General features: G+C 43.7%; 1 protein-coding gene across 2 annotated transcripts in view; it reads left to right on the top strand.

Moving 5' to 3' along the window:
- The first annotated feature begins 663 nt into the window (after window positions 1-663).
- The window catches only part of LOC149875009 (RCC1 and BTB domain-containing protein 2), a 71,718-nt gene continuing 50,939 nt past the window's right edge, over window positions 664-21,442 (top strand). Inside the window, exons 1-2 of one of the 2 annotated variants that reach the window (XM_090025984.1) lie at window positions 664-978; window positions 13,955-14,018. In XM_090025984.1, coding sequence (XP_089882110.1) covers window positions 13,977-14,018 — 42 coding nt within the window. In that variant the 5' untranslated portion in view covers window positions 664-978; window positions 13,955-13,976. The remainder of the gene's footprint in view (window positions 979-13,954; window positions 14,019-21,442) is intronic. The other variant, XM_090025978.1, reaches the window with a different exon arrangement.

The following is a 21,442-nucleotide window of genomic DNA, read 5'->3' as shown; positions in this document are numbered from 1 at the left end:
TTTGTCTCCCCTGCCTGGGCTCCGCCTGTCCCCTCACCTCTGCTCCTGGGCTGTGCCTTGCCCTGGTGCAGGCAGCTGGTGTCAGCTGCTCCTAGGGCCGCTCTAGCAGGGGCTGAGGCGAGTATGGACAAGTTGAGCCCCAGATGACAAGGGGTGTGGCACTCCCCCCAGTCTCTGCTGACAACAGACAACCTCCATGTACTAAGTCTGGGGGGAGAGGAAACAGGTACAACAGAGAGCTACCTTAAATGCCTTGCAACTCCCCCCTGCCCCAAGAATTCACATGGGGCTTTGAGGTGCCCCCACAGAAGGCTGGGAGGAACCCCCAACTTCAGTAGGTATATAGGAAACCCCCCAATTTCCCATCCCATAAAAACAAGAGGGTTGTCCACTATCCTATTTGGAAAGCCACTGTTTTTTTTCAATCCTGGGAATTACTTGACTCATAAGCCACTGGCTTCCCCTCACTTTTCTTTCTAAGCATCCTATTCAGACGAAAAAAACCCTCAACATTTTAAGGTGCCTTGGACCATGTGGCCCTTCCGGTCTTAGTCACACCTGTTGCATTGGCGCCTACGTCCTTCAGGAGGCAGGGGGCGTGGGGGGAAGCAAGATGGGGAATGGCCTGGGGGTAGTGCCCACACCTGAGACAAGCTTGGAGCTCAGCAGACTCAAACAGGCTTTGGCTGGGGGGAGATGACAGCGGGGAAAAGAGCGGGTCTGCTCAGCGCAGGGGGCGGGAAATCTGTGTCCAGGGCAAGCGCTGAGTCACGGCGATGCCCCCCGAACACCCCCGGGTCCGAGACGCCTAGCAAAGGCAGATGGCTTAAAAGCCTGCGCCGCAGCTCGGGTGGGAGGTGGTGCCGTGGGAGGCGCTCATCCCCCCGCCCCTCGCGGCTGAGGAGGCGCGTGAGCGGAGTTGCATCTTCCCTTTTCTCATTGGAGGGAGGCGCCGCCGCCGCCGCCGCCGCCGGGAAGGTAAGCCATGTCGGCCGGAGGGTGTTGCTGGCGCCATCTGCCCCCTTCCCCATACAACGGGGAGAGAGCCCTGCGGGGATCCTCCCCTGCCTCAGGGCGGCCGTTAACGGCTGCAGTGCTGCGCGGAACTTTAGTGACAGGAACGTTGGCTCGGGCCGCGCGGCTGCGCCACGGCGGGGGGAGGGGGGCCAGGGCGGAGAAAGCAATGGCTGCAGCGCGCGCCTCAGTACGAGGGGCTGCTGCCACCGCCGCCAGCCTGCCCTGTTGGGCCTCGTCTCTTTGTGCAGCTCCTGGGCCAGCCCTTCCTGCAGCTTCCTAGGGGAGTACTCCCCGCTGCTCCTCCCCTGACCAGATGGGCGGGCACCTCCCCCGTAAACTGCTTCCCCTCTCCCCCCCGCAGTCCTGAGCTAGAGCAGATCTCTCTCACTGGGTCCTGGCTGCATGTACACAAGGTTTTGTCATAAAAAATAAATAAATAAATAAAAATTCCCTCATTGTGCTGCCAGCTCTTCCCAGGGTGTCTCTGTCACGGAAGCATCAGGCAGCGCTGCCCCTTCTTGCACCTTGTGCCAGGCTTGTCTGTTACTGGAGGATGTCACCCACCCATTGCAGCCTAACATGAAGCCTTGCTGTTGAGCAAAGTGAAGGCCCCCATTTCTATACACGGGGTTTCTTTGGGGGCCCACCTGGGAGTTACATTATTAAGAATATTCTCAGCTTCATTTCCACACTCGGTTTCAGTGCACAGGAAGAGGGAAATGGGGTAAATGAGGATATGGCAGTAGGTAAAGGAATACTAGGGGTTAGGAAGCGGCTAGTTTAGGAGGGCCGGGGAGTACTGAGATGAATGAGAACAGCAGTCAGGCAATTCAGTTAGTTCAAGTCAGTAACAAAGAGATGAAATGTTTGGATGATTTTGCAAGAAGCCTAGATTGCCAAATGGAAGAACTTGAACTACTGGTTCAAGGTGTAAAGATAGAGATAAAGACAATGGAAATATTGAACAGCAAGCAGGACTGGAAAGATGCTGCTGATTACACACTGTTCAAGAAAGAAATAGACAGGTGTGGTAATGTAGCATTGCATGACACTGATGTGATATGAGAGTAAAGGAATGAGAAGAATAAAAGGTTTATTCTTTTATTTTTATCCATGATACCTGGTGGGGCCAAAATCACTATAGATATTGGAGGCAGGGTGGATGTGCACTTTGTAGATGAAATTTTACAATGAAATTGCTGAAAGTTGGCTCTAGATCCCTAGGGTTGAAACTCAGGAAATAGACCTGAGATTCTCAGCCAGGCTTCTGTGGCACTCTGATGCCACAGGGTAAGATCATTTTCAGCTTGCCATGGGGTGCCATGCAATTAGCACTGTTTAGTGTGCAGGCACCTATGTGATTCAGAAAATAAACCCAGAGATTTCAAATAGAAATCCAGAGTGTTAAAAACATTATGGCCTATTGTAATCTTTCTGATGTAACAGAAAAAAATGCTCTATTATTTTCTGTCATCAAGAGGAGTGCCTTGCATCTAATAAGGGGTATCTTGAGTTTTAAAAAGTTTGAGAACCACAGGTATAGGTAAGGGAACGAAGTTACACTGAGTTAAAGTTGGGGAGAATTACAGTGTATGAGCTGCTCCTTGACAGTTGTTTTATGTGTCTGTTTTTTCCTGAAGTCAGCAGAAGCTAAGCCACAGAAACTTAACTGTTTCACAAAATAGAAAAACTGTAAAGCAATCGATATGTGGCAAGATCCCCTTTCCCTTTATAATTTAGTATAATGTTTTATCTGCCTGTTGCCTAAAGCAGTGGTTCTCAGCAAAAGTGCCATAAAACCCCTCAGGGGTGCTACTGCTGCATCCACAGCCATGAAAAGACGTGCCCCTTGTGCCTCATACAGAGCCAGACCAGAAAGGACTGTGGAGTACATATGGTCTCTTTAGGGTTCTCTGATAAGCCTAATGTGAATAGGAGAGCCAGTTTATCCTGCAGCCCTTCCCAGTCTGGTGCCCTCATGCCTCTGTGCCTCCCAGAAATAAAGGCACTGTGGGACAGTTGGGGAGAGGTGTCCTTATGCTAAAGAAGTTGAAAACGGCTTCCCTAAAGAGCTAGATAGCTAAGTCAAATGGACTGAGATGCTCAGGGACGCAGAAGGAAGTTCTTTAAATCAGAGTTGCTAAAGAGTGCAAACAGAAGTGACAATTTTCACTCAGTCTAGTCACAGAAAGCAGTTTATAGCTGTGACCAAACACAAGTGCACGGCTGCAGACAGCTTCAAAAGTGGATCGGGTGAAAATGTGACCCCTCATTGCACAAGGTATCAGATTTTAGCATCGTTTGTAACTTGAGTCTGCTGAACTCTCAGCCTGTTGCTGTTTTCAGAATGGAAGAGGGGAAAGAGAGCAGAGGAAGTTCAGTCTGTGGGGGTTTCACCCCTCTCCAAGTGTGAGGCAGATGTATTGGAGCACCCTTAAGGTGGGGGGGGTTCCAATTCATGCACCCCACCTTTCAGCACCAGTTGAGGAGCCTCAAGAATGAGCTCCCTCCACTGCCTTTCCCTCCTCCCATTCTGAAAACAGTGAGCATTGGCAAAGAGCCCCCGTCATTGCTATGGGAACCTGGCTGCAGGCTCCCAGCCCATAGCTAGATTCCCCTCTCCCCTGGAACCACCAGTGAACTTCTTTTTGGTCTGAGGTAACAGTGCAGCTCCAGAGGCTTTGCAAAAATTGTTCTGAGTTACAGCTGGGAGCAGCACTTCTGTCTACACCCAAAGTTGCTTATCAAAGGGGAGGAAAAGGAGCAAACTTTTGTATTGAAGAACTCCAGAGTAACTGGATGAATAAGCACCTTTTAAAAGGATATTTGAAATAAACAAAAAGCAGAAAAGGCTGATCCACAAAGAATGCTATGTCAGGGGGGCAGTTTGATTAGAATAATGATTGCATTTGAATAGTAAATTTGACCCATGTACAATATAAAATAGATTGTTCTGAAAATGCCTAAATGTAAGCTAATTCAGAAACATCCAAAGAGTCTTGCAGAAGAAAAATTTTATATTAGATCAGTTTTTCTGTTTATTCATCCTTAAAAGGTCTTTGTATTGAACCTCAAGTGCATGGACTAATTTTGAGGTATGTTCCACACTTTACATTGCTTGTAAAGCAGGGATTAGCAACATTTTTAGGCAGTACCAAAAACACCTGCAACCTCGATTTTGTAAGATGTTGATGTGTCAGGGGCGGATGCCAGAGAAGCCACCAGGAGCCCCCTTGTTGTGGCCATGCAACCCCAGCCCCTTCTCCAAGGTGTGAGTGCCAAGCAAAATGCCTCTGTGTGTCATGTTCTGGCACGTGTGCTAGGGTTTGTGTACCCCTGTTCTAAAGGTAAACATGTAGCAGCAGAGGACAGCAGTTCCCAAGTGGAATGTAACTATAATGTGAAAGTTCAAAGCTAATAGTGAGGGAAATGATTTAAATATTTGTAAAGATGAAAAAGTATGTCATATTCTTAATATTTGTGTTGTACAATAATGTTTCATTAAGGACAATAATTTTGAGGTTATAATTCAGTATTTGTAGTTTTCAAATGTGGCAACACTGCTCAGAGATCAAGAAATGCAGTAGCAAAACCAGAATTGCTAAAAGTCAAGTTAGATCATGCAGAGCAGGGGTGTCAGACTAGCCTTGTGCCCTGGGCTGAATCTGGATTGTGGGGCAGGATCCAGCCATGGCATGAGGAAGGAGTGTTGGCAACATAGCTCAGGCTCTGAGCCAGAACACACAGCAGCAGTAGTGGCAGTGTCAGCTCTGGCTCCAACCCAGGACACATGGTGGTGGCTCCAACACTCATTAAGGCTGGTATCATATGATTTGAGAATAACTAAAGCAGTATTTGCAGCACCATACCCAGACTCCTGGCAGCCCCGGGCAAACGTTTAATATTGAGCCACGCTTTGCCAGAGATGATAATAATAATAATTTTAAAATTACCACTTCTGGGCCTTCTTTAGGACCCCTTTTTTAGGCATCAGGTGGCCACCCGGTTCACCCATGGCTGTGTCTGGCCCTAAGTACTTGTGAAGGGAAAAAGTACTCTGGGTAACAAGAAATCCATTAGTCTAACCGCTTTAATATTCTAGGCTTTATAACAAATTTTGTAGGAAAGAATAAAGATACAGAAGTAAATGCGAGTTACAGTATAAAATACAGTTTAAATATACCAAAAGTTTGACTCTGGCAAATTTAATTTGATTTTCTAAACAAAGAAAACATATTAGATGTCATCTACTTAAACTTTAATGAAAACATTTGATATGGTAAGACATGGATAATTATCAGTTAAATTAGAGAAGATAAGGATTAGTTCAGGAAATCAGGTGGATAAGGACCTAGCTAAGGGAGATGATGACAGGTAGTTTGAAAAAGAAAGAATCAGGCTTTAAACTTGGTTCACTGGGGGATGGAGACCAAAGGCCTGAGGTAAGTGGGGAAGTGGTGGACCTGGAGGAGGAGCAAGCAGAAGGGGGCAGCAGGGGAGGGGCTCTCATTCTTCTTGAGAAATTAGAGCAATCCACTAGTTACCTCAGGTACCTGTACACCAGGCTTGTCCAACATGCGGCCTGCAGGCCACCACGCGGCCCGCCAAGCTGTTTTCTGAGGCCAGTGGTGCTGCGACAGGAAACGAAAGTAAACACTGTTTACTTTTGTTTCGACCCCTTGTCCCTCCCCCAACCCCTTAGCAGCTTCCTAATGGCTGCTGAAGGGCTGGGGAAGGGACAGGGTTCCCACATGCACTATGTCAACTTGACGTTGCCGACGCAGTGCGTGTGGGAAGAGGAGTAGTCGTGTGCCTTTCAGGACAGGATGAGCCCAGCCAGAACAGCAGGAGCTGAGCTGCACTTTCCTCCTACCTGTGCCAGTCTGTCCCGAGTGGCACACGGCTCTGCTGCCACTTCTGATGGTTGGTTCTAAGCCAGGTGGGTCTGTCCCATCTGGAGCAGCACGCAACTGAAGCTGGCTTCCCATGTGCTGCTGGGGACGGGAGAAGCCAGCCAGCAGAAGTGGCGGTGGAGCCATGTGCCGCTTGGGACTGACCGACGCAGGTAGGGGGAAAATGCAGCTCAGCCCCTGCTGCTCCGGCCAGGCTCGTCCGTCCCAAGCAGCACACAGCTCCGCTGCCACTTCTGCTGGCCAGTGCAGACCTGGCTGGGCTCCTCCCATCCCCAGCAGCTCGTGGGAACCTGGCTTCAGCCGCATGCTGCTCCAGATGGGACGGACCCAGCCGGGTCTGCACCAGCCAGCAGAAGCGGCGGTAGAGCCATCTGCCACTCGGGATGGGCAAGCCCGGCCGGAGCGACAGCGGCTGAGCTGCATTTTCATCCTGCCTGCACTGGTCAGTCCTGAGTGGCACATGGCTCTGCTGCTGGCGAGTGCCAACCTGGCTGGGCTCCTCCCATTCCCAGTAGCACATGGGAAGCCAGCACGATGGGACAGACCTGCCCGGGTCAGCACCAACCAGCAGAAGTGGCGGCAGAGCCATGTGCTGCTCGGGAGTGACTGGCACAGGGATGGGGAGAGTGTAGTTGAGCTCCTGCTGCTTCGGCTGGGCTCATCCTGAGGTTCATTTCATGTTTGTAAAATGCTTGAAGAGCCCCACATAGATGCACTGCATAGAAATGCAAAGTATATTTTGACTTATTTGGTTGGGACCTTGGTCTGAGATTTTCAAAGCTGAGTCGAAAGGCCAAGTTCTATTAAAATGAATGGGATTTAGAGGGCTCCAAATCTTTTATGAGAACTTTGTAACATGCCTATCTACCCCTTTTTGCAAATCTCAGCCACAGTTTGGAAGCTCAGCCAAAGAACATAAGAGCTTCTGAGCGTAAGAGCATAAAAAGTGCCATGCTTGGTCAGCCCCATGGTCCATCTAGCTCAGTATCCTGTCCCGAACAGTGGCAGAGGTGGATGTTATAGAGGGAGAGTTTTGAACCAGTTAGACCCATTTCATTGTCACTTCCTGCAACTTCACTGGTGTCAAAGGTCATGTGACATCACTTCCTGATATGATACCACTTCCTGTAAGGTCTTTGAATATGGCTCATGGGCCCACTGGGTGATAAAAAAGTTCATTATCCAGCCCCACATTCAAAAAGGTTGGACACCCCTGCTGTACACGAATGCACAGAGCCTGAGAAAGAATTGGAAGTCCTTGCAGTCATGGAACTATGATATGATTGGAATAACAGAGACTTGGCGGGATAGTATGCATGATCATGGAGGATATAAACAGGCAGAGAAAAGGAAAAAGAGTTGCACTTTATGTAAAAAAAAAAAAAAAGCTGTACAATTGCTCAAAGCTACACTATGAAGCTGAAGATAGGCCTGTCAAAAGTCTCTGAGTTAGTCAGAAGAGAGAACAACAAGGGTGATGTCATGGTGAGAGTTGGTCTGCTGTAGACCACCAGACCAGGAGAAAGTGGTGGATGAGGCTTTCTTCAAACAGCTAGAAGTTTCCCTGTCACAGGCCCTGGTTCTCATGGGAGACTTCAATCACCCTGACATCTTCTGGGAGGGCAATACAGCAGTGCACAGGCAATACCAGAAATGTTTGGAGAGTGTTGTAGACAACTTCCTGGTGCAAGTGCTGGAGCAGCCAACTAGGAGCCATGCTCTTTTTGACCTACTGCTCACAAACAGGGAAGAATTGGTGGGGAGTATAGTGTAGTAGATGGCAACTTGGGCAGCAGTGATGATGAGATGACTGACTTCAGGATCCTGAGGAAAGGAAGGATAGAGAGCAGCAGAGTAAGGACCCTTCAAAAAAGCAGACTTCAACTTGCTTAGGGAACTCGTGGGCAGTATCCCCTGGGCAGCCAGACCGAGGGGAAAGGAGTCCAGGAGAGCTGGCTGTACTTTAAGAAACCTTACTGAGGGTGCAGGAACAAACCATCCCAATGTGCAGGAAGACTAGCAAGTATGTCAGAAGACCAGCTTGGCTTAGCAGGGAAGTCTTCAGTAAACTAAATCAAAAAAAGGAAGCTTATAAGAAGTAGAAACTTAGACAAACAACTAGGGAGGAATATAAGAATAGTGCTCGTGCATGCAGGGATGAAGTCAGGAAGGCCAAAGCACAGTTGGGGTTACAGCTAATAAGGGATATGAAGGGTAACAAGAAGGGTTTCTACAAGTATGTTGGTAGCAAAAGGAGGATTAGGAAAAGTGTGGGTCCCTTACTGAACGGGGGAGGCAACCTTGTGATGGAGGATGCAAAAAAGGCTGAAGTACTCAATGCCCTTCACCTCAGTCTTCACAGGTAAGGTCAGCTCCCAAACTACTGAACCTGGCAGCACAGTTTGGGGAGGAGGTGAGCAGCCAACAGTGGTGAAAGAACAGGTTTGGGAAAATTTAGAAAAGATGAACATGTACAAGTCCATAGGGCCAGATGGGATGCACGCAAGGGTGCTGAGGGAGTTGGCTGAAATGACTGCAGAGCTTCTGGCCATCATCTTTGGTGATCAGGAGAGGTCCCAAATGATTGGAAAAGGGCAAATATAGTGCCCATGTTTAAGAAAGGGAAGAAGGAAGATCCAGGAATCTATAGAGCAGTCAGCCTCACCTCAGTCCCCAGAAAAATTATGGAGCAGGTTTTCAAGGAATCCATTTCTAAGCACTTGGAGAAGAAGGTGATTAGCAGGGATCCTCGTTTTCTCTGATTTTTAATCTGAAAATTGGGGATTTTTTTTTTAAAGTAACACATAATCCATATTTTTCTGTGATTAAATTGAAACATCACGGAAAAATGTGGATTTTGGGGTGTTTTTTATATCTGAAAATTGGAGATTTTTTAAAATTGGAGAAAACCAGGATATGATTAGGAACAGTTAGCATGGATTCACCAAGGACAAGTCATGCTTGACCAACATATCATGAGGACTGATTCTGTGAATGCAGGGAGACCAGTGGATGTGATATACCTTGACTTCAGCAAGGCTTTTGATACTGTCTCCCACAACAGTCTCACAAGCAAACCAATGAAGTCCAGGTTGGATGAATGGACTGTAAGGTAGCTACAAAACTCCCTGAAGCACAGGGCTCAGAGGGTAGTAGTCAATGGCTTGATGTCTAGTTGGCAGCCAGGATCAAGTCAAATGTCCTAGGGGTTAGTCCCAGGGCTGGTTTTGTTCAATATTTTCATCAATGACATGGAAGATGTGATGAAGTGCACCCTCAGCAAGTTTGCAGATGACACCAAGCTGTGGGGAGTAGCAGATACTAGAGGGTAAGGCTAGGATTCAGAGTGGCCTAGATAAATTGGAGGATTGGACAAAAAAGAAATCTCTTGAGGTTTAATAAGGACAAGTCCAAAGTCCTGCATTTAGGGCAGAACAGTCCCATGTACCACTACAGACTGAGACTGACTGACTAAGCAGCAGCTCTGCAGAGAAGGACCTGGGGGTTACAGTGGATAATAAACAGAATATGAGTCAACAGTGTGTGTGCCCTTGTTGCCAAGAAGGCTAATGGAGGGCAACAAAAATAGTGAAGGATGGGGGCATATGACTTATGAGGAGAGGCTGAGTGAACTGAGCTTATTGGCATTTTTACATGGCACTGGAATTTTTAATAAGTGAGCTGCATTAAAAGCTCCCATGCATCATGTGTATCAGCAGCGCAGTGTACCTCTGTGCTGAGAAAATGGCAGTGGTGCACTTTGAACTAAAGCACATTAAATGTGCGCCACCACCATTTTCTCAGTGCGGAGGCATTCTGTACCACTGATACACGTGTGGCTGCCAGAGCACAGCAGTTTGTTTTCCAGCAGACTCGATTAATTGAGTGTGCTCTGACGTGCTGGAAATGCAGCACGTTGGAGCAGGCGTCCCAGGTGTATAAGTGCTCATTTAGTGTAGAGAAGAAGAAGACTGAGAGGGGATTTAATAACAGCCTTCAACTACTAGAGAGGATAGAGCTCAACTGTTCTCAGTGGTGGCAGATGACAGAATAAGAAGCAATGGTCTCAAATTGCAGCAAGGGAGGTTTAAGTAGGATGTGAGTATAACATTTTTCACTGGGAGGGTAGTAAAAGCACTAGAATGGGCTATCTAGAAAGGTTGTGGAATCTCCATCCTTGGAGATTTTTAAGACGTGGGCAGACAAAGCGTTGGCTGGGATGATCTAGTTGGTGGTCCTGCTTTGAGCAGGGGTTGGACTGGATGACCTCCTGAAGTACCTTCCAACCCTAATTTTTTATGATTCTATGAATTTAATTTGATAGATTTTGAATTGCGTTGCAACCCAGTGCTTACCAACAGTCACTAAACAAAATTGGACTGCCCCAATAATAATATTATAGTTCTATTTATTTGGAAGGTTGGTTACAGGGTAATGAGGAAGTTGATACTTTGAATTTGACTAGCAACAATTCAGGCAAAACCTTAGTTCTCAAATTTGGCTTTTGAAAATTCCCTGGGACCAACCACATAAAAATAAACAAGGACTTTCTTTCAATGGCACATTTACTAGTACTGGGTAAGAACAATATTATTAGAGTATTTTCTAAAAAGACAGTCTTACACTTGTAAAATATTAATAGAACAAAACAAGATTACTGGAATTATTATAATCTTGTTTCTTACTGATAAAATAAACTACTGATTACGTGAAGATCACTGCATCATTGTCCCCCCAAATCCTTTCCTGTCTATGAAAAATATTCTTGCATCAATTACCACTATTATCAGTCATCACTACTTGACTGTCTTCAATCCCTTCAAACACTCAGACAGAAGTTATGATAATATTGTAATTGAAATTTTCTAAGTTTTATTTGCACAAGCAAAAAGGTATAAGCATAGGATATTGACCTGGAAATTTCACTAATCTGCTTGCTCAAACAGACCTCTAATTTAGTACAAACAGTATTACTGTTTTCAACAGTCTCTGTATTTATACATTCAGTATTATGTTGCTTCACACTTCTTGGATCTCAAATATGTCTTACTTTTTAATCCCCCAATGTTGGGTAGATGGAAATCTATAGCTCCTTAGTGATTTGATATCTACTAAAGGTATTGAAGGATGGAAAACATCTACAAAAACTTTTTTCCAATTTTATATTTACATTTTGAAAGTCCTTAATTTTTTCAACTTGGTATTCATTGGTAAATAATATCAAGACCCAGCAGAGAGGGTCCAGCAGATGTGAGGACAAGTCATTAGGATGGGGCTAGGAGAAACAATGAGTCATTGACTACGTTTACACAAGATGCTGACTGCATAGTCATTTAGTACTTGCATACACAAACACTAAGTGACTGCCCAGTAACCGGTGTTACTGAGCAGTAGTGTCCCAAAATGGCTTTTTGGTGACACTGACTGCACAGTAGCACATTCCTACTGCGCAGTAGCATCACATCACGCTTCGTGCCACATGATGTGATTGCGCAGTAGGAATGAGCTACTGCGCAGTCAGTGTCTCCTGCAAGACACAGCCGTTGAGTATGAACAACCTACCTCACCATTTCAGTTTCTTGTGCCCACACATACTGTTCACTTTATGAAACCCTTATGCTTATTCAACACCTTTCTCAATTTTTAGCCATTTTATCCTTTCTGTTCCTAACTTTTGTACCACAGAAGTGATATTTCTCTGCAGCCTGCAGAATTGAAGGGACAAAAAAAGTGTTCCAAACATTGAGAAATTTTAAATTCTTGTTCTTAGTTTCTTCCACAGCCACTCTAGCTCCACAGCAGGAACAGAGGAACTTTGAATGAGGTGTGCCAGTGCTGCTGGGATCAAAGCCAGAGAGGTTCCTGGCTAGAGCATCTTGCCCCTCTACTCAGGGTCAGACCAATTGCCATTTTTGGGGTCAGGAAGGAATTTTACCCTATGGTCAGATTGGTACCGTTTGTGGGGATTTTTGCCTTCCTCTGTAGCAGAAGCCTTGAGCGTACATTGGTAACAATTCATAGAAGTGGGACATTGGTTGCCATGGCTCCCTTGGTTCTCCTGCTTTGCCTATGGCAGGTTGGGGTGTTAGGTCTGTTTTGTGTCAGATTTGAGAGTAATCTTATGTAGAGTTTAGATTATGGGTTATATAGAGTGGTTTGGATAGGGATGATCCTGCCTCAGGCAGGGGGTTGGACTAGATGACCTCTGGAGGTCCCTTCCAGCCATTCTTTTCTATGATTTATGACAGTGTGGCTGCCAGGAGGCAGCCCTCACACTGAAACACCCTTGTGCCCAGCCAGTGCCATCAGCAGTGGCAGATTAAGATTTATTGGTGCCCTGGGCTCCAGCGGGGGGAGGTGCTCACATTCCCAAGGGGGGGGGGCAGGCCTCCATGCTCTGTGAGGGAGGTTGGGTGGACCTGGCTGGGCTGGGGTCCCTGGGCCTGGGGTCCCTTCAACTTTTGACACAGTAACATATTATTTGTTTAAGCTGTGTAGTGGCCAAAAGCCCTAAAGAGAGATTATGCCCCATTACATTAGGTGATATTCATATCCACAGTGAGACATCAGATGTATGAAAGCAACTGCTTTTATTTATCTTCATTGTTCTGAGTGAATAAAAATGGGCTGGAAGATGACACAATAGCAAAGTAGAAATAATGGAGTACTCTATGGGGAAAATGAAAACGGATAAAAATCACAATAGACACATTAACACTTGACACACAAGTTTAATTTACTGTGTTTGAAATGTTAAATGCAAAAAATCAAGGAATTCAAAGCTATAATTTCCAGTGCAGTCATAATTCATTCACTTTTCAAATATAGAATTTTGTCCTGTTGTTATATTTATGCTTAAATATAGGCATAAATGATACCGTTGAACTATAGTAATTGTGTAATTTGAATTTAGTTTTGGGAAAAGAATAAAAGGTATCATTTCTTTGCTTTGGTTTAATTATTAGATTCTATACATACTTCATTATGTGTGTCATCACCTGTGGAATTAGACATTGTATAAACTTTGAATAGAGATATGTATGTTTAGCAGAAAGTTACCTAAATGCTCTCTTTGCAATGCAATATTTTCCTGAAAAATAGCTGTGTAAAAATGGTATCTGAGGGTAAGTCTGTGTGCCGCTGCTAGTTGTCCCTGGACATGGCCCGGCACGCGTGCCGTGGTGCGTGGCAAATTGCCCCCGGGTAGAATAGAGGAGGCTGGGATCAGCACCTGGGCTGGCCCCAGCAGCCTTACCTGGGCCCCTAGAGGCTTCCCAGGGCTCCAGATCCAGGTGCAAGGAATCTAACCAGCAGCCAGAGCATGGCTCTAGGCAGCCAGGCTCTGGCTTCAGGTGGTGCATGCTGTAGCCACCTGCACCACCCTGCTTTTTTTGGTGTGGGATTTTTGGATCCTGGGATTGCACAATATCTAATTTTGCTGTTGTGCTGTAAACATGCAGTGTAACAAACAGTGGCAAAGAGAATCACAACTGCATATCTGGCTTGTGGGGGCCTTAGAGTCCATTTAACTTTTGAGAATGGAGCTGAGGTGAGAGTATTTGAAGGCATTAGATTGGAAAGAGGATATTCTGTATATACTGCCCTTTGGGTCGACTTTGTTCAGGTTTAGAAAAATTTTCGTATTCAGCATCTGTATCAGCCAAGTTTTAAATTAATTATTTTAGAAAGCAAAAAGGACCTAAACATTTAAGCGTTAAGCAATTTTTCCTTTCCCATTTCAGTTACCCCTGTAATTAAAATTTTAGTACACAATCAAAAAGTCAAGTTTGGGCTAAGAATTAGCTTTATCAGTGGGAGAACAGCAGTCCAAAGACTCTCATTGTACTGCCCAGATGTCAAGTAGTTTGTCCTGTCCTTTGATCTTTTTCATTTTCAAATGACAGCATGTAGTTTGTCATCATGTTTTGGTTCAGTGTTTTAAAAAAAAAAAAAAGAGTAAATTCTAGAAATTTTGTCACCGTGAACATAGTATCTTGATTTTAACCAAAATTGTCTTTCTGCAGGGTAGAACAGGACCGGGTCCATATGGAGGATGAATCTTCTCTTTCCCATGGAATTAGTGCTAAGGTCAGAGTTGAGCATCAGACCAGATATATGCTTATACTGTATATTTCATGGTGTATTACTTAGGGAGTTTACCTAATTCCACTTCAGTTGTGGTTACAGGGTAACACAAGATCAAATTCGTAAATTAGAAAATAAGCAGCTATGAGACAAATGTTGTTTTCCTAATCTAGGAGAAAAGCAGAGGTGAATACCGTATTTTTGTTGTAAGCAGTTTGACCTTTGTCTCTTTTAAAGTTACTCATTCCAGGCTAGTGTTTTGACAACATACATATGTAAAAATTAGCCTACTGCAATATTATAATTTACCCCTGCCAATTTTCTTTTTTTTTTTCTTTGGAGCTTTTTATTTTTTTGGTTTGGGGTGGGTTTTTTTTTCATTCTATGAGTGTTGGGCTGAATTAAATGTTTGTTTCAAGTTTTGGAGGATAGTCATGCATTTTTTTAAAATTAATTGTACGAGGAAGAAAATTGAGAAAGCCGGTACCTGTATGAGTTGTAAGATCAAATGGAGTGAAGAAATACTGGGTCGGTTGTGAGGCAGTTAATCTGAAAACTGTATTCACAAAGGTAAAATCCTTAATGTTTGGACTTGCTCACAATTTTGATTTTGAAACTCCTTGACAATGTAGTTATTGGAGAGAGGTACAGATTTCCTGAACACATGGGAAAGTCCAATGTACACTATCAGAAAAGCAAGTCTATACAAAAAGGGTGGGTTATCTTAAAAGTAACTGTAGCTTGACACACAGGGTTTCAATACTACCTTTCAGATTTTAGAGAAAATAGTATGGAAGGTAGAGAGAGAAAATTAAAGAGTAATGGAGCCACAAATAATATGTTCATACACTTTTACTGTGTCAAACATGTCTATGGATTCCTGAGGCAGATTGCTGAGTTTAGGTGTTTGTAAGTTTTATTAAGATCACCTTTGTTTTTTTCCATTTAATATTTGTTAATATCATAACTTTGATCGGGCAGTTTTGGTTGCCTATTTTTGTTTTCTAGTATTTATGTTTTTCTTTGTTTTCTATTGTGTATGACTTTAATGTTAAGAAATGCTATACTTCTCAGTATATCTTATTTAACAATATATTTATTGAGAGCCTCTTAGACAAATATTACTGAAGAGAAAACTGTTTTATTCTGGATGGACGTATACTGACTCATCTGCTGGGCAGAGAGGAGAGCACTTGAGATACACTTCCTAAATCTTAAAGAAACCAGAATCTTAATACAAGAAAGTCAAAGAATGTTTACAATTGGAATACAACCTTGACTGTCCTTTAAAACTTCAGGGTTCATCACATTAGCAAATGCTGAATGCCTTTGTTATACAGCTGGAAGAATAAGTGTGAGACATTGAAAAACTGGCACTTCAGTAGTCATCAGTGATATCAGAAAAACAGTGAAGGGCTTAAAAACCTCCACTGCAGTAACATTAATGTTCTGACTAATTAACACCCCCACCCAAGAATTGTGGAATTAGGTGTAAAGTAAAACGGAGCTAAAGAAATAATTTAGTATATAGCTGTCTTTTCTGTGTCTATGTACATGCTTTAAATAGCTTATGAATACATCAAACAGGAATGGCAGTGTACTGAAAAGCATATAGCTAACCTAAAATATTTATTTCCAGCTATTTAACTTGGTCTAATAAAATGTATCAGATTCCCCAAAATACCTTGTCTGCCTATAGCTAACCTTGGCAGACAAGGTTCTTTGAGTAAATCTGATATCTTTTATTAGATTAACTCAAATAGTTGGAAAAATTCTTCTTAGCAAGCTTTCAGGTATAGATACCCTTTGTCAGGCTGAGGAATCATCTGCGGTTGGTGTGTGTTCCTCCTGGATACAACAAAATCATGGACTAAATATAAACATTGGATTTATGACACATTATAACTTGTCTAACGTCTGACTCCCTAGGTAGCTCTCCACTCTTTACCAGCTACATTCATTTGCTTTCCCTACCACGTCCCCCAAGCCTGTCTCACCCATCGACTCCTCAGTTTACATCTTCACCGACTGGCTTTCTTGCATGCGTACCAGCCTCTGGCTTTACTGTTTATTCTATCCAGGAAGAACACACACCAACTGCAAACACTTCCTCAGCCTGACAAAGGGTATTTATATGAGGTATTGTTTATTTAATGTTTATAGTTATGGTGCATGGAAAAATAAATAAGATTTTTCTTTGCCCTTAGTTCTTACCATTTTTCCATAACATACAGTGTATTGCATAATGTTCTACCTTGGAAAAATTTTGCTAACAGAGGACAAAATGGAATAGCTCTGGACGTCCTTCCTTTTTCTTCATTGTCAGCTTGGTAGGAATTTCAGGAACCAAAATGTACAGGTTGCATAAGTGACTAGTTAAAATCATGTCTTAGTATTAAATTACACTAAGTTGGCAGTAAGTGGTCAAAAACCAACATCCTGCTGATCCAGAAAATAACTTATTTCCAAGCCCTAGAAAATGGAATTTTCTTCATATGATTTATGTTAATCAGAGGTATGAAAAATAGCACCTTGTAACTGCACAGTTTAGTAATCTATTGCCTGCTTGGAATGAGGTAGTAATGCTTTAATGACTGTTATTCAAAAAAGCTACATACATTTGTCCTGTGTAAAATTTTATTTGTTACTTGATTTTAAACGTGAGCCTGAGCCTTCATTTTTTTCATACAGACATCTCTTTTCGAGTTCAGTGAAGAGATTTAATAGATACACATTAGGCTTTGTTATATAGGGTAGTTATCTTCACTGTAGATTTGAGTTAAATTTGAAGAGCAAGATGTCTTGTTATGAAACATGGGATTGTAAATTTGGATTCTATAATCTTTTTGTTATATCACTGATGATAGGCAAAGCAGCAAGAAGTTTGCTTGACAGTCAGATACTATCTTGATTAGTTTTTTTTCAGAACAGCAAGGGGAAGGGGGTTTTATTTTTTTTATTTCTTTGGGGGTGGCTTCTTTTAACTGCAAATTTTTCATAAGATCATTAGCTTGGGCTAAATGGGAAAATGTTTTCCTTAATCCTTCATATTAAAGTGTAAATATTTTAAGTGATAAATGTGTTCACAAAGATTATACATTGTGAAGTTTGAGACCTGAAACGTTATTGAAACAGATATGATTTAATGTAAGAAAGGAGGAAGAGAATAAAGCCTTTGTTATTTCAGCCGTGGAAAAAAGATGTGGATATTTGTCAAGTGCAACAGTGTTCTAGGTTAGACTTGTGAAGGCTTTCTAGTTTTTATTTACTATGAGATGCTATATATAAAAATTAATATATAATGTGGGAGTTACATAAGTAGACTTGGAATAACTGCTCATATGATAAATGGATTTGATAAACGAAAAATATTTAGTAATATATGTGTCTTATAAAAAAAGTTTTAATCCCTTTTTTATTCTATGTACCCAAAAGAGAGGGCTGACTGCTCTTTGGATTGATCATTTTGAAGTATTTGTGCTTCTTAACCATTTTTGTTTGATTTTTCTCAGCAATTTATTGCAAGCAGAAATCTGTTCAAATTCTCTTCTTTAACACGTAATTTAAAATAAACAACAGTGAAATCTTAGTTCTCAGTAAAGTCAATGGAAGTTTATCACTGACATCAGTGAAACTAGAATATTACCCAAGATTTATTGTTTGACACAAATTATCTAGATTATGGTTATTATAGTATTGCAGTGATGTCTTTGCTTATGATTTGAAATAAAAGAACTGCTTGTTGCCATTTATAGGCATTACTTGGAAACCAGGCTCTCCCCATCATAGCAGAGCGCAACCTTGATAATTGTTCAAACTTTGCCCTCTGTTACAGTGATTTTTTTTTTATAGGTCATGGGTGACTGGTACCTCCTGAGTCTGGGGGGGGCACCAGTGGCTGATGAGGCAGGTCCTCCAGCAGCTGATCGCCAAGTGGGAGGTTCCCCAGCAGCCAATCACTGACACTGGAAGTGCCAGCAGCAAAACTGGAAGTGCCGCCGGGGCTTCCCTCAGTGCCCCCACTCCCTGGCTGGCGAGGCCCAATCTCAGGGTGGGGAGGGCAAGCATGTGCCCCTCTGTGCCGCCCTATGAATGGTCTATGCTATAAGTTGTTGCATTTTTACCAAGCTATAGGTTATAGTGTCTGGGAGCGCTCTCCACTTTTCCTGTTGAGGCTGTGTCAGTTGGTAGGAAGGGATGCAAAATTTATTGTGATTAGAGGACAAGAGGGGATATGACTCTGTAGGCCAGTGTTTAGAGCTTCCCCCTACTTCCTCCCTTCACTGCACATCCCTTCTCCCTTTTGCTTGTTCTTCTTCTGGCCTCATGAATATTGCATTCTTTGCTGCACAGTGGCACAGCTTCAACAGAAGGCATGGAGTGTATAACCCAGGTATCCTATCCTATAGCTTAGTAGTTAGAATGCATTTCTGGGAGATGGGAGATGTGGTTTTAAAACCTTTCAGGCTGAGGAGGGCATAGAACCAAGGTCTCACAATTTCTGGGGAAGTGCTTTAACTACTATGCTGTCACTGTTGGACCTAAAGTTTGCCAGTACTCCATGTCTGAAACGATGAGTTAAGTCTCTGTGTGCAGGAGGGAATTTCAGGCTATGAATCCAACTCTGATTTGGGTCCATATCTTGGGCCTCTGGGTAGACGCCAAAGCCGCAATTGCTTATTTACTGGCATTATGTTTCTTGTCAGGAATCTCTTTCCTAGGTACCTAACTCTCTCTTTAGGAACATATCTTGTGCTTGTGCATTCCACTCCTAGAGCTGGGTACCTAAAAGTTAGACATGGAATCATAGACTCAGAAAATTAGGGTTGAAAGGGGCCTCAGGAGGTCATTTAGTCCAACCTCCTGCTCAGAGCAGGACTATCCCCAGCTAGATCATCCCTAGTAAGAGGTTTTTATAATATCTAACCTAAACTTGCCTTCCTGCAACTTGAGACCATTGCTCCTTGTTCTGTCATCTGCCACCACTGAGAATAGTCTAGCTCCATCCTCTTGTAGGAACACTTCAGGTAGTTGAAGGCTGTTGTTAAATCCCCACTCAGTCTTCCCATCTCTAGATTAAGTACGCCCAGTTCCCTCAGCCTCTCCTTAGAAGTCATGTGCCTGTGCCCCCTAACCTTTTTCATCGCTCTCCTCTGGACTCTCTCCAATTTATCAACATCCTTTCTGTAGTGGGGGGCCCAAGACTGTACTCCAGATGTGGCCTCACCACTGCCGAACAGGGAGGAAGAATCACTTTCCTTGATTTGCTGGCAGTAGTCCTGCTAATTCAGCCCAGTATGCCGTTAACCTTCTTGGTAACAAAGGTACACTGTTGGCTCAAATTTAGCTTATTGTCCACTGTAACCTCATTTTCTGTGGAGCTGATGCTTAGCCAGTCAGTCCTCAGTCTGTACTGGTGCATGGAATTGTTTTGTCCTAAGTGCAGGACTTTTAAACTTGTCCTTATTGAATCTCATGAGATTTATTTTGGTGCAGTCCTCCAATTTGTATAGGTCACTCTGAATCCTAGGCCTAGCCTGCAGTACATCTACTACTCCTCCCAGCTTGGTGCCATCTGCTGGGGGTGCACTCCATCCCATCTTTCAGGTCATTGATGAAAATATTGAATAAAACCAGCCCCAGAACCATCCCCTGGGACATTCAACTTGATACTGGCTGCCAATTAGACTTCAGGCCATTGACTACTACCCTGTGAGCCCGATGCTCCAGCCAGTTTTCCATCCACCTTAGAGTCCATTTATCCAATCTGTACTTCCTTAGCTTGTTTGCAAGAGTGCTGTGGGAGACGGTATCAAAAACCTTGTTAAAGTCAAGGTATATCACATCTGCTGGTCTCCCTGCATCCACAAAGTCAGTCATTTCATGACAGAAGGCAATTAGGTTGGTCAGGCATGACTTACCTTTGGTGAATTCATGCCAACTGTTCCTAATCACCTTTTTCTCCTCCAAGTGCTTAGAAATTCATTCCTTGAAGACCTACTCTATGATTTTTCTGGGGACTGGGGTGAGGCTGACTGGTCTGTTCCCTGGATCCTCTTTCTTCTCTTTCTTAAAGATGGGCACTATGTTTGCCCTTTTCCAATCATCCGGGATCTCTCCTGACCGACATGAGTTTTCAAAGATGATGGTCAGCAGTTCTGCAATCGTATGAGCCCACACCCTCAGCACCTTTGGGTGTATCCTATCCGACCCCATGGACTTTGCTCTTTTGTCACAGTTGGCTTTTCACCTCCTCACCAAACTGCATGGCCAGGTGCAGTAGTCTGGGAGCTGACCTTGCCTGTGAAGACTGAGATGAAAAAGACACTGAGTACTTCAGCTTTTTCTGCATCCTCTGTCACTAGGTTGTCTCTCCCATTCAGTAAAGGACTAGGGCTGTGTGAGATTTCACCGGCTGTTTCGTTTCAATGCTATTTCAACTCGTTTCAAGCTCAAAATGGTGAAATTGAAATGAGGCCAGGCAAAACGTTTTGAAAGTTTCAAAATGTTTCAAGTTTTGAAGCTCAAGCTGGGCTTGCTTGCAGAGAAACAGAAAGTAAGGAGAGGGAGGGAGAAGAAGGGGGAAGGACTACTCCCATATTGACTGTGTAGCTGGCCATCCTTCCCTAAGGTCCCTTCCAATCCCAGTGCTCTGGGGGAGGGATGGAAAAACAGCATAAAAGGTAGCATTGTTTGAACTGGCCTACTTTCTGCCGCCCGCGTCACAAGTTTTGCTTGTTAGCAGTCTGAGGTGCAATTTCCCAGAAACCCCTGGACCCGTCTCCTTGAAACTTGGCAGACTTCATGACCTCAGAAGGGGCTATCATCCCTGCAAGTTTCATCTGAATCAGGCAAAAACTGACAAAGTTATAGGCAGTTTTGTACTTCCTCATTATAGCCTATGGGCCAAACGTCAAAACAGTTTCAATGAAATGAAATGGAACAGCGGTTTCGAAATGAAACAAAACTCTAAACAAAACACTGTCCTGGTGAAATGGAAGTCAAAACAAAACCGTGCTGATTCGCACAGCCCTGTAAAGGACTCACAGTTTCCCTGATCCTCCTCTTGTTGCTGACATACTTGTAGAAACCTTTCTTGTTATCCTTCACATCCCTTGCTAGCTGCAACTTAAATTCTGTTTTGGCCTTCCTGATTTCATCTCTGCATGCCTGAGTAATACTCCTCCTTAGTTGTTTGTCCAAGTTTCCACTTCTTACAAGCCTCCATTTTGTGTTTTGGCTTAATGAAGAGTTCCCCACTAAGCCAACCTGGTCTTCTGCCATACTTTCTAGTTTTCCTGCACATTGGGATGGTTCAGTCCTGCTCCCTCAGTACGGTTTCTTTATGATGTTTAAACCCATAAACATAACGCTAAACTTAGCTAGGTCTCTAAAAGTGATTATTGTCCCAGTTTGGAAGGAAGTTA

This window comes from Crocodylus siamensis, chromosome 1, assembly GCF_052110815.1.
Source record: "Crocodylus siamensis isolate JL-2025a chromosome 1, ASM5211081v1, whole genome shotgun sequence".
Taxonomy (NCBI): domain Eukaryota; kingdom Metazoa; phylum Chordata; order Crocodylia; family Crocodylidae; genus Crocodylus; species Crocodylus siamensis.
This window is presented reverse-complemented; position numbering and strand designations above follow the sequence as displayed.